The 14,180-nt window shown below is 37.0% G+C and overlaps 1 protein-coding gene across 1 annotated transcript in view; it reads left to right on the forward strand.

The window, feature by feature from the left end:
• Positions 1 to 14,180, forward strand: part of Heatr5a (HEAT repeat containing 5A) — a 123,849-nt gene that overhangs the window by 70,096 nt on the left and 39,573 nt on the right. The window contains exons 20-23 of the mRNA XM_013033445.1: positions 811 to 1,000; positions 2,074 to 2,243; positions 8,504 to 8,642; positions 13,463 to 13,642. Coding sequence (XP_012888899.1) covers positions 811 to 1,000; positions 2,074 to 2,243; positions 8,504 to 8,642; positions 13,463 to 13,642 — 679 coding nt within the window. The remainder of the gene's footprint in view (positions 1 to 810; positions 1,001 to 2,073; positions 2,244 to 8,503; positions 8,643 to 13,462; positions 13,643 to 14,180) is intronic.

Here is a 14,180-nt window from a genome sequence, read left to right on the forward strand (position 1 = left end):
ACAACCGGACCCCCAAAAAAAAAAGAAAAAGAAAATACAGCAGACATTTTTCTCATGCTGCGTTTTATTTAGCTACTCGCCTCACTATTACCGTCCTGATTTGCAGCAGTATAAAGATGGTTCACCTCCTTTTATATTTTACAACAGAATTATACTGTATGTACTCATGTCTGGCCTCGTTTTGTTCATGTGAATTGTCCATATTGTTGCATGTAATTGTAGATTTTTTTAGTCCTTTTAAAAACTTGAATTTTCATTATTTATGTAGATTAAACAATAAAGAGTTTTGACAAACTACATTTTTAGCTAAAGAATCAAATAACCTGCAATTTTTCATGCTGAACTTTATCTTAGTTTATATTTCTAGTTTGATGAGTTCTCCGAGTTGGTTTTATATTGGATATTTCCTTTTTTTTTTTTTTTTGGTCAGTCGTGGGGCTTGAACTCTGGGCCTGGGCACTGTCCCTCAGCTCTTCAGCTCAAGGTGAGCGCTCTGCCACTTGAGCCACAGCGTACTTCTGGTTTTCTGGTGGTTTCAGGAAAGTCTCACAGACTTTCCTGCCTGGGCTGGCTTTGAATCACTATCCTCAGATCTCAGCCTCCTGAGTAGCTAGGATTACAGGCGTGAGCCACCAGCTCCTGGCTTATATAGGATATTTAAAGAGAGAATTTTCTTAAACTCATAAATTCTCTTTTTTTTTCTACATAGTAGTAGTACACTCGTGCTTTATTTGTTATTACTTTGTCAACAGTTAACTCTTGTGTTTCTTCATCTCCTGTAATATTTTTAATTGTTTTCTGTCTTCACAGACCTGGGCACTACATTCTCTGTCATTAATCATTGACTCTGCAGGTGCACTTTACTATGTGCATGTAGAACCCACCCTTTCGCTCATTATCCTGTTGTTGTTAAATGTGCCTCCAACTCATGCTGAAGTCCACCAAAGTCTAGGTCGCTGCTTGAATGCCCTCATTACCATGTTAGGTCCAGAGCTACAAGGTATGTATGCATTGGCTGCTTTTGCACTATTTTACATGAAAAGTATACACATAAAATTGAACTCAGTTTCTAGTTACATGGTTGGCACATAGTAGGGACACAGTATCTTCTGGTAAATGAATGTATAAGTGTCATTCAACTCAAATTTAGAAAAATAAGATATGTTACTCACACCTGTAATCCTAGCTACTGAGGAAGTTGAGATCCAAAGGATCATTGTCTGAAGCCAACCCAAGCCAAAAAAAAAAAAAGTTAATCTATGCATCTGTGAACATTTTAATTCTTTAGGGATGTTCAGACATAAAGCAGAATAGTAAAAAGAATTGACTTAGCTCAAATATTTGGAGCTGTTCTAATTGGCTTAATACAAGATTTTAATATATGAAAGTGATTCTTAACTAACACAGTAGGACTAAATTTATTACAAGTTTCTATTTTTACTTTTTATAAAGCCTTGTTAAAATCTGTAGTCTTTGATTCTTTCTTACCTAATTATTTGTATTGTAATAACCATTTCTATTGAGAATAACTAATCTTATTTTTATTTTCAACTCCAGACCTCACATTTGCTAGTCAAATGCTCTGCTATTTATACCTCCAACACTTTTTTGCCTTAGTAATTTTTCTAGTAAAGTCTTCAGTGTTTTGCCCAAGCCCAGCCTCAGATTAGAATTTATCCAGTTCTACGTCCTGCATAACTGAGATCACAAATGTAAACTACCACATCCAGTTTATTGATAGAGATAGGTTATTAACATTTTTTGCCCAAAGTGGCCTTGAACCATGCTTCTTTTAATTTTCATTTCCTAAGTAGCTGGGATTACAAGCCTTGCCTCTGATCTACAAATTTGTCATCTAGACATGGACACACTGAGTATGTTACCTAGTGCCTCACACATGCTAAACTCATGTCCTACTGGGTTGTGCCCATAGCACCATCCCTTTTGTAGTAGAAATTTTACTTCAAAGGTCCTTAAGTTTAAAACTGAAAACAAGTTTTAAAACCTACTAATATATGTTTGAGACAAATGATTTTATAGGCCAATTATTAATAGTTTGGCTTTTTATTTTAGGTAACAATACTTCAGTTTCGATGTTAAGGACTTCTTGTCTGTTGGGTTGTGCAGTGATGCAGGATAACCCAGGCTGTCTTGTTCAGGCTCAGGCCATCTCTTGCCTTCAGCAGCTGCACATGTTTGCTCCACGACACGTCAACTTGTCTAGCCTGGTTAACAGCCTCTGTGTGAGTATAAAGCTATAAATGAGTTCCTTGTTGCTTTTACTTGAAATGTAGATTATTCCAGTTAATTGCCTTCTGGACTGTGTACAAAATTATATGTTATATACATAATTATTTTTTTCATTCTATTTTGGAAATGGTAAGGCAGTTTTCATATATTTACTTCCAAATCTCTTATGAATGGGTTTACTTTTTTAATATTTGGAATATTAATTCATATATATAAACATATACTAGATGCTTCTTATAGTGTCCTAGGAAATATAGTGCTGTAGGGCACACAAATATTTATGAAGTGTCTCCTTTTTTTGTCCTATATTCTAAATTATTATAAAGAGGCTGGAGGCATGGCTTAGCAGTAGCATGCCTGGCTAGCAAGGTTGAAGCCCTGGGTTTCAAACCCCAGTATCATACACACACAAAAAAAAGTGAATAAATTATAATATAAAATGAAATTTTTTCGGGGCTGGGAAGTTGGCTCAGTGGTAGAGCGCTTGCCTTGCATGCCTGAGGCCCTGGGTTCGATTCCTCAGCACCATATAAGCAAAAAGAAAAAAGCCGGAAGTGGTGCTGTGGCTCAAGTGGTAGAGCGCTCACCTTGAGCTGAAGAGCTGAGGGACAGCGTCCAGGCCCAGAGTTCAAGCCCCACGACCGACAAAAAAAAAAAAAAAAAAGTCACAGACATGCCTGCCTGGACTGGCTTTGAACTGTGATCCTCAGATCTCAGCCTCCAGAGTAGCTAGGATTACAGGCGTGAGCCATCAGCGCCCAGCTAATGAAATGGGTTTTTTTGCTTGTTTTTTTGGTCGGTCATGGGGCTTGAACTCTGGGCCTGGACTGTCCCTCAGCTTTTCAGCTCAAGGAAACTGCTCTACCACTTGAGCCACAGCACCACTTATAGTTTTCGGGTGGTTTATTGGCAATAAGAGTTTCACAGACTTTTCTGCCTGGGCTGGCTTTGAACCATAATCCTCAGATCTCAGCCTCCTGAGTAGCTAGGATTATAATAGGCATGAGCCACCAGTGCCCGGCTTGATGAAATGGTTTTATAAGCATTATTCTTTTTAGGTTTTTCTTAAACTGTGACCAGTTTCTACCTGAAATTGAGTTGCTTTTCAACTCTTCCTGTACAATTTTTATAGCATACTCCCATTAATAACATGGTAGTTGAGAAGTTTTAATTTAGACAGTCCTTTCATTTCCAAGCTTAAAGCAAAATAGACAGCATTTCAGAGCTTGAAAGAATCTGAAAATTTGTTGTATAGATCATCTTTGTATTTACAAAATGATGTTTGCATCATTTAAACCAGTCTTAATAAAAAGATAATCTAAAAACCACTAAGTTAATAACTTGCCCAAGGTAATAAAACTAGGTAGTAGCTAATTCTAAGTGTAGATTCCAGGATTCTAGAATCCTCACTCAGTCATCATTCCAATATTTGATGATGCCTTTGTAGATTTTATGACTAGATCATGTCCGAACTCTGTCACCTCTTAACTGTGTGGCTGTAGGTATATCCAGTAATCTCTTCCAGTCTCAGCTACTTTACCTGGTAACTACAAGAGCTACAGGATCTATAGAAAAGCATATGTCCTAAGCATTTAGTTAGCATTCAATAATCATAGTAGGTTTTTTTGTTTTGACATGTTTAAGCAACTCATTGAATTAATTATTGATGCTAGTCATCACATAAAATTCAAAAGGAAGGCGAGTGGGATGCCAATGGCTCACAACTATAATTCTAACTACTTAAGAGGCTAAGATGCTGGGCACCGGTGGCTCATGCCTGTAATCCTAGCTACTCAGGAGGCCGAGATCTGAGGATCGTGGTTCAAAGCCAGCCTGAGCCAGAAAGTCCGTAAGATTCCTATCCCCAATAAACCACCAGAAAACCAGAAGTGGCACTGTGGCTCAAGTAGTAGAGCACTAGCCTTGAGCGGAAGAGCTGAGGGACAGCACCAAGGCTCAGAGTTCAAGCCCCATGACCAACAATAAAAAAGGAGGGGGGTAGGGGACTAAGATCTGAGGATCACAGTTTCTAGCCATCTGAGGCAGGAAAGTCCATGGTGAAACTCATGTCCAGTTAACCATCAAAAAGCTGGACAGATCTGTGGATCTGGCTCAAATGGTAGTGTTAGCCTTGAGCAGAAAAGCTCAGGGACAGTGCTCAGGCCTTAAGTATAATTTCCAGAACCAGCACTCACAAAAGCAAAGATATGATAGACTTTTTTGACAAAAACTTAAATTTCTCTGGGTTGTTTGTTTTTAAAAGAATTTACAGAAAAAGAATTGTAAACCAAGTGAAGTGACTTATGCCTAATAATCCTAGCTACTCAAGAGGTTGAGATCTGAAGATATTAATTTTCTCAGGCTGGAAAGTATAAAGTCTGTGAACCAAAAGTAGAGCTGTGGCTCCTTTTTTTAATTAGAATGCTAGCTTTGAACGAAAAAGCTCAGGGACAGTGGCCAGGCCTGAGTTTAAGCCCCAGGACCAGCAAAAAAGACAAGTTACATACATATAAAGGGCAATCAAGCTAAGTGCTCATGGCTCACACCTATAATCCTAGCTATTTAGGAGGTTGAGATCTGAAGATCATGGTTCAAAGCCAGTTTAGACAGGAAAATCTCTGAGACTCTTATCTCCAATTAACCATCAGAAAACAAAAGTGTAGCTGTGGCTCAAAGTGGTAGAGTGCTAGCATTAAGCAAAAACAGCTCAGGTAAAGCCCCAGGCCCTGAGTTCAAGCCCCATGACCAAAAAAAAAAAAAAAAAAAAATCAAGACTACTGTGTTATTTTTCTTTTGGATAAACTGTGCAATTAAGAGTATCTACATTAATAATTTCAAATCTTTTTCATATTGCTCATAATATTGACCAGTAAAATGATCCTTTTATATAGAACAATTTTAAAAAATCATCACTACATTAATTTTGTGCTTTATATTTTAGTTACTCATTCTTGATTTAGTAGATGGAACTTATATTTTCCAGCTCTTTTTCTGAAGTAAAGCAATTGCATTTCATCATCACACAAGAGTCATGCTGTAAAGGTTTTTGTCTTAACTGCATGCTCTTTAACTTCCATAGTTAAACTTGGCTTTACCTATGCTAGCAGTTTTGAGTACTCTCAGTTCTAAAATTTGGCTTTCAAAGGCCAGAAAAAAAAATCTATAATTAACTTGTGATGAAGTAAACCATTAACTTTGTCTCTTGCTGGATTATATTCCTGTGAATACAATCCAGGTCACTTCTCTTTGGACATGTATCCTTGATCTTAATTTTAATTCTGAGACTTGAACAGAGATTATATTTAAAAAAAAACAAATCTCATTACACAATGTACATTCATTTTTTTTTATTTTGCCAGTCCTGGGTCTTGAACTGTTCCTGAGCTTCATTTGCTCAAGGCTAGCACTCTACCACTTGAACCACAGCTCCACTTCCAGCTTTTTCTCTTTATATGATACCAAGGAATCGAACCCAGGGCTTCATGCATGCTTAGCAAGCACTATACCACCAAGCTACATTCCCAGCCCCACAAATGTACATTTCTAAATTATTATGTGCTTTATGTCTTTACATCTTTAGTTAACTATTTTCAAGATTTTAGCTCAACTCATCATGCTTTATTAAGTTAAAAAAGGTGTGTGCCATATTTTTTAACTGAAGCTAAGCCAGTTTGAATGATAACTATCACCATTTACATTTTAATGCTTAGCTGACTGTTACCGAAGTCATCCTAGTATTTATCTCTTGGTTTTGTCATGACTGGTCTGTCATTTGTTTTTGTGCAGGAGATCTTGTTGGATAATTCTGTGTTGGTAGGTCCCTGACCCTTCATTCCTAACATTTTTTTTGAGGTTTGCAGTGCTGTTTCTTTGTGTCATTTTTCTTTGGTTGTAGATGCTCTTGTTTTTGTCTGCATCTCTGTGGTTAAGTTAATCATTAATGCAAAGCCCAGTATTATAGCATGTTATATTGTGTTTAATACCAATATAAACAAATCTTTCCTGACCTCCTCCAGCTGGTGTCCTCACTTCTTGCACTGAATTTTGCATCATTTTGATTTAATATGCTCATTTCAGAAAGGAGTTGTGATTACAGTTTGATTTAATTTCTGTATTTTGCTTGCCTTGTTTGTTTGCCTTAACCTATTCTATTGAAGTGCTGGAGAATGACATGGAGATATTAAGCCTCCTATTTTGCTTTGTGCTATAGCATTCAATCTGTATCATACCACATAAAGAATATATCCCAGCATGCTTTAAGATTGTTTGACCATCCTGAAAAAATGCTGCACTTGTCTTGTGTTACATGCTTGTAAAATTCATTGAAATAGCTAGTAGGTTCATTAACGTTTCTTTAAAATTGCCATAATATGCTTTTTTATTGTAATTGTTAAATACAGCAGTAATCTTGGGCATGAGTAAATGTAATTTTTTTATATTTTAACTTCTCTGTTATCCTATGTACTAGTTTCTAACAACAGAACAGAACCATGACTGAAATGACATTACCTTGAGACATGTGTGAGTGGCATTCCTCTGCAATCTACATTGGAATTTTTTATATAGCTTGCTTGTAAAATAGAACATACTTGCAAACAGTTTCCATCCTTCTGTTTCACTGATGATATAGTAACTAATTTCTTCTGGTTTGGGAAGTATGATAAAATTGAAGATTCAGTACTTTCTACATGTGTTTTATACATAGAAAACTAGCACCACCTACCTTTTTTTTTTCCTCTTCGAATCTGCTCTTTACAACAAATTCACTCACTTTACCTCTCTCCTATAGACCACATCACCATAAGATGATTATCAAAATTATGCATTGTTTCTCAAAATTTACTTTGAGAAACACTATCATAAAAATATATATTGAGCTGAGTGATGGCCAAGTTGTAAAGGGTATGCTTAAAAAAAAATGGACCACACCAACATGATCTGTCCTGCGTAGAAGAAAATAAAATTCAAATTTCTAAATTTTGTATTATTAATGAAACCATTTAATAAAAATTTGTATCTAACAGCCCAAGTGTGATGGAACACACCTGTAATTCCAGCACTCAAGAGACAAGGATAATATGAAGCTTGAGGCCAGTCTGGACTACATAGCAAGTTTCACCCCTTCCAGGGCTATATAGTGAGACTTGGTCTCAAAACATTTTAAATAAGCCAGGCACCGGTGTCTCATACCTGTAATTCTAGCTACTCAGGAGGCTTAGATCTGAGGATCACGGTTCAAAGCCAGCCTCCGGCAGGAAAGACTCTTATCTTCAATAAAACACTCAGAAAACCAGAAGTGGCGCAGTGGCTCAAGTGGTAGAGCTCTAGCCTTGAGCTGAAGAGCTAGGGACAACATTCAGGCCCAGAGTTCATGCCCTATGACCGAATAAATAAATAGAATAAAATCACATCCAGGAACCCCTAACTTACAATTATTATTTGAGTAGATCACAGTGCTTATCATTTGTTATAGGGAGACACAGTTTACTGAGATGTACATGATAGCTCTATGATATGTACATATATGTGTATTTATACAGATGTATACATATATGTAAATTTTTATATTCTGTAATCTTAAGAGTATTTTTGCTGAATATGTGTTCTGAGTAAAACTGCTATTTAAGGATTCATTGACTTTCTATTTATGTCTTCTGAATGCAATACTGTTTCAATAAAATTTTTGACATTATTATTTGATATGATAAGTACTCTAAAAGTTATGTTAACTTCCCAACGGGCTTGTGAAATGAGATAATGATGTTATAACTCAGGAAACTAAGACACACAGAGATTAAATAACTTGCCCAAGGTCACTCAGCTAATAAGTGGTGGATCTAAGACTCAAACTAAGATGGTTTTAGTCCAGAACCTCCAATCAACCAATGTTACTATATTGCCTATGTTGCTATATTTGTATACATTTCTTAGAAAATCATAAAACATAGTGCATGAGCAAAATTGTGTAAGTTCTTTCCTCTGTGTTTATCTCTCAAAACATAAGTTTACTCAAATTCTGTCTTCCAACACTGTCATGAGGCCTTTTCTTGGATTTGTATATGAATATTGTATAATTTAGTCCATATATTCTTTAAGCTGTTGATAAATTATGTATCATAAATTTTAAGAAGTTTCTTTGTATTTGGTAAACTGTGGTCAGAATGAGGAGAAAGAAAGCCTTGTGCACATCTCATAGACTTAGTGATTGCCGTGGGAATTTTAGCTCTTTTATTCCCCAAATGGTCTTTTTCAGGTGAATCTTTGTAGTCCCTACTTGTTACTAAGAAGAGCCGTTCTGGCTTGTTTGCGTCAACTTGTACAAAGAGAAGCAGCTGAAGTTTCAGAACATGCTGTTGTGCTTGCTAAGGATAGCAGAGAAGAGTTGACTCCAGGTAATTTTTTTTTTTTTGGTCAGTCATCAGGGTTGAACTCTGGGCCTGAGCGCTGTCCTTGAGCTCTTCAGCTCAAGGCAGTCACTCTACCACATGAGCCACAGTGCCACCTATGGTTTTCTGGTGGTTAATTGAAGATAAGAGTCTCATGGAGTTTCCTGCTAGGACTGGCTTTGAACAGTGATCCTCAGGCATGAGCCACTGGTGCCCAGCTAGGTAATTCTTTTTGTCAGCATGACATCCAGGTCAAATGATTGTTTTAATATTAAATTTTCCATATATACTTGCATTTTTAAAGCAAATCTAAAATTTTACATATGTCTTCAATCTTCTGCAAGAAGCAGGTGCCAACATTTTATTCTGTAAACTTATAAATAATAAAGTCAGGTACCTGTAGCTCATGCCAATAACCCTAGCTACCTGGAAGTCTGAGAATGCTGGGATCTTGATTTGAGGCCAACTTGGACAGAAAAGTTTGTGAGGTCCCTTGTGAGCCTCATGTTTAGGCACAATGGTATGTGCTTGTCATCTAGCTACATTGGAGGCTGATATCAAAAGGATCACAGTTCCAGACCAGCTGGCAGAAAATTCCACAAGACTCCACCTCAACAGATAAGTCTACGCCTAGTGCCATATATTTATCATCCTAGCTAAAACAGGAAGCCTAAAATAGTCAAATAATGGTCCAAGTGTGTACCTGGGCAGGAATAAAGCTATTTCTAAAATACCTAGTGAACAAAAAGGGCTGGAAGTATGGTTCAGTGGTGGAATGCCTGCTTAGAAAAGGTGAGGCCCTGAATTCAAACCCCAGTACTACCAATTAATAATACTACTACTGATAATGTCTTAAGTATGTATAGTTTCTATAGTATTGTCATACTTTTAGAAAGTCATAGACGTCACAAAGTTTCCTGATATCATAAAGCCTTCAGATCCATGTGGTTTACTGTCAGGAGTCTGTACTGTTTATAATTTATATTAAAACATTCATTTGACTGGGTTAATCAGCATAGCTAGACTGGCTTAATAATCTAATAATGTCAAACGTTCTTCCCAAAGGGACTTTAAGTTCCTATTCACTCCTAAAATTGTATCCATTGCTTTATGTTTTCATTGTGTCACCGTTAGGTACATTTTCCTAGAAATACTGAATTGGTTATATGAGCAAAATTAAAGAACTCATTGTGTTATTATTCTGTAAAAATGTTGTCATTTTCCAAACCCACAGGAAAGTTAGAGGAGCCATGCAGTAAACATGTAGATTCTCCTAGTTACTATCTTTATTCCACTTGTTTTATATTTCTGTATCTATTTCTCCATCAACATCCACATACTAATTTTTTCTCGTCATTTCAAAGGAAATGCAGAAAATTTATCCCTAAATACTTCAGTTCTCATTTTCCAAAAGTAAGGACATGCTGCAACATAACCACACATTATTTCTATGCATAAGAAAATCAGTGGTTTGGTATATATAGATGAATAAACTATTTCTAGCATAGATTAATAATCCTCAGACTTCTTCCAGTAGTCAAAAAATGTTCTTTCTATTCCCATCAAAATCCCAATGACATTCTTTACTGAAATAGAGAAAACATTCCAAAAATTCATATGGAACAACAAAAGACCTAGAATAGCCAAAGCAAGTCTAAGCAAAAGAAAAAACATGGGAGGACTCATGATACCAGATTTCAAGCTCTACTACTATAGACCCATAATAACAAAGTTTGGTATTGGCACAAACCCGAAGACCAATGGAATTGATTAGAAGATCCAGAAATAAAATCATGTACCTATCGTTAGCTGATACTTGACAGAGGAGCCAAAGACATACAGGGGAAAAAGCACAGTGTCTTCAACTACTGGTGCTGGGAAAACTGGGTGGCTACATGCAAAAAACTAAAAGTGGATCCCAGCCTATCACCATACACTAACATCAACTCAAAATGGATTAAATACCTTAACATCAAACCTGAAACTCTGAAACTACTGAAGGACACTTGAACTTCTAAGCAAAGGCAGGAATTTCCTGAATAGAGGCCCAGGGTCACAACAAATTGGAGAGAGACTTGACAAATGGGACTACCTTAAACTAAAAGCTAAAAATATAGCTACCCAACTAGAAAGACAGCCAACTAATTGGGAAAAAATATTTGCCAGCAAGATATCAGACAAGGGCCTAATATCCATTATATACAGGGAACTCAAGAAACCAATCCCTCCCAGATCTAACAAGCCAATCATTAACTGGGCAAGGGAACTGGAGAGAGAGACTTCTCAGAAGGAGATAAAAATGGCAAAGGGGCTGGGAAGGTGGCTCAGTGGTAGAGCGCTTGCCTTGCATGCATGAGGCCCTGGGTTCGATTTCTCAGCACCACATAAGCAGAAAAGGCCGGAAGTGGCACTGTGGCTCAAGTGGTAGAGCACTAGCCTTGAGCTGAAGAGCTGAGGGACAGTACCTAGGCCCAGAGTTCAAGCCCACAAACAAACAAAAAAGAAACACATGAGGAAATGTTCATCATCCCTGGCTGTAAAGGAAATGCAAATAAAAACAACTCTGAGATACCACCTTACCCCAGTCAGAATGGCCCACATCCTAATTCAGCCAACAACAAATGCTGGTGGGGATGCAGAGAAAGAGGAACTCTACTGCATTGCTGGTGGGAATGTACACTAATCCAACCACTTTGGAAAGCAGTCTAGAGGTACCTCAGAAAACTAAAGATAGACCTCCCCTATGACCCAGCCATACCGCTCCTCGGCATCTACCTTGAACAGGAACCAGTATACATGCACCTCCATGTTCACTGTAGCACTGTTCACAATAGCCAAGATATGGAAACAACCCAGATGCCTCACTACAGATGAATGGATCCAAAATCTGTGGTACCTGTATACATGAAATATGCAGCCATTAGAAAGGACAAAATAATGGCATTTGAAGGGAAATGGATGGACCTAGAACAACTCATGTTGAGCAAGGTAAGCCTAGAGCAGGGAGATAAACGGCACATGGTCTTTCTGATATGTGGATGTTAAATCCAAAATGCAAGGTGGTATGACAAAGTAAACAAGACTTGTGAAACAAAGGACCTCCACTCAATTTGTCATATCATTTCTAAATGACTTCATGTTCTTGACCACATATATTATTTGTATATATATATATATGTGTGTGTGTGTGTGTGTGTGTGCACATCTGAGGGAAGTTTGGAGGAGGACACAGAATCAGAGGGAAACAGGAACATATACAACAGAAGAGCCCATCATCTGCACTGGACATCGATGTAAACTAAGCAACTCAAGGGCAGTGATGGGAATGAGGGAAAGAGACAGCTTACGCTAAGCAAAAGGAAAGAAATGTACACATCACATGATATGGAAGAAAGAGTTGTATTGTCAAAGCTCATAGAATTCACAAACATAGACCATGGTAATGACAATTTGCCTTGTGAAGGTTAAAATGTGTTTGTGACTTTAACTAAGTATCGCTATCTCACAATACTGTGAAATTTATGTAATCAATCACAATAAAAATTATGTTTAAAAAATGTTCTTTCTGACTCCTACCTACCCCCTCACCCTCAATACACAATACATTAGACACTAATCTGAAACATTTGTTTACCTTTTTATGATCTTTCAAATCTATCTTCAAAATAGCATAATATTTTAATAAGATTAGTGTTTTATGTTCTTTCTAATTTTTCAAAATGCAGGCAGTAATTCTATGTACATAGCATAAAGTTATTGAATGGAAAAAAGCTAGAGTGAAACAGCTTTAAGTTAAGTTTTAGATGGTCACACCTAAGTATTGTAGGAGATTGGTTCCAAGATCCACTATAGATATCAAAATCTTCAGGTAGCATAATCTTTAGAATCTAAATTATTTCCTGTTAGATGGGGTATATCTTCAAGAGGATTTTTGACATTTTCACAATTAAAGGAAGTAGATACTAGATGCTTATAGTTTGAGATGCTCTATTGCTTCCAGTGAGAACATTGCGTTGTAATTGCTGTTAATTTAATAGTTCACAGTAACTTAGTTGTAGTAATTAAACACTTTTCTGTGTGCAATGGTTGTTTTCTGTTCTGTCTATACTCTCACATTCTGGCCTATATGCCAGAATGAGGAAAATTTAATTATTTTTCTTGATTTGAAATTAACTTTAGGGAAAAAGTAAAAGAATCATAGCAAGAAACACTGGATAAAATTATATGTGTACTGCATTGAACATTTATCAGATAATATAATAATACATATTTTTTTTAAAAAAATAGCTGCACAGCAGTGCTGGAAATATAGCTCAAGTGTAGAGCACTTGCCTGGCAAATGAGCAGCTGTGCCAGACACCGGTGGCTCACACTTGTAATCTTAGCTACTCAGAAGGCTGAGATCTGAGGATCACGGTCCAAAGCCAGCCCGGGCAGGAAAAGCCGTGAGACTCATCTCCAATAAACCAGCAGAAAACCGGAAGTAGTGGTGTGGCTCAAGTAGTACAGCACTAGCCTTGAGCTGCAGAGCTGAGGGACAGCACCCGGGCCCAGAATTCAAGCCCTATGACCAACCAAAAAAAAAAAAGGCTGTAAGTTCTAGACCCCCTGTACTTAAAAAATAATAATAATGGTTGCACAGGATCAAAGTCATGTAAAATTTAACTGTGGTCTAAGTTATATTTCAGTAGATTAAGGTTTAATATGTAGGCTAGTTCTTTAAGATTTATGTATGTGTAACCTTTAATGAATATTGAATATGTGTGCTTCTCATATGGCAGTTTTGTTTTCTGTATTACTTAGATCACCGGTTTTCTTCTTGTCAGATGCTAACATCAAAGAAATGGGCCTTGAAGGGGCATTATTGACTTTACTAGACAAAGAGACAGATCAGAGATTATGTCAAGATATCAAAGAGACTTTAAATCACATGCTTACATCCATGGCAGTGGAAAAGCTCTCCTTTTGGCTAAAGCTTTGTAAAGATGTACTTGCTGCATCTGCAGGTAAGTGCTAATTTGCAGATGAAAGAATAAGATGGGGGGAAAAATCCTTATACAAAATACCACTTGGAATGCACCAGTTTTATCTGCTTGAATTTTAATTGGGTTGTTACTGGTTTCTTCAGGTGATGATTCTACTTGAATTATCTTTCATTTACACAAAATAAATTCAAAGTGTTCAGATTTGTTTTCCCTTTTGATTGTCCTAAATGATTTTCCAGTATCAAAGAAGCATTTATACTATTAAAACTATAACCTAATTTACATTAATCCCATTATTTTTTTTCACATATGATAAACACTTATGAGATTGTTTTAAATCAAAAACTACAGAAATCTGCTAGCTGGTGGCTCACGTCTGTAATCCTAGTTACTCAAGAGGCTGAGATCTGAGGATCATGGTTAAAAGCCAGCCTGGAGAGAAACTCTTGTGAAACTCTTATCTCCAATTAACCACTCAAAAAAAACCAGAAGTGGCCCTGGTAGAGCACTAGCCTTGAGCACAAAGAGGCTCAGGAACAGTGCCCAGGCCCTGAGTTCA

The sequence above is a fragment of the Dipodomys ordii genome, unplaced genomic scaffold, assembly GCF_000151885.1.
Source record: "Dipodomys ordii isolate 6190 unplaced genomic scaffold, Dord_2.0 Scaffold168, whole genome shotgun sequence".
Classification (NCBI taxonomy): Eukaryota; Metazoa; Chordata; class Mammalia; order Rodentia; family Heteromyidae; genus Dipodomys; species Dipodomys ordii.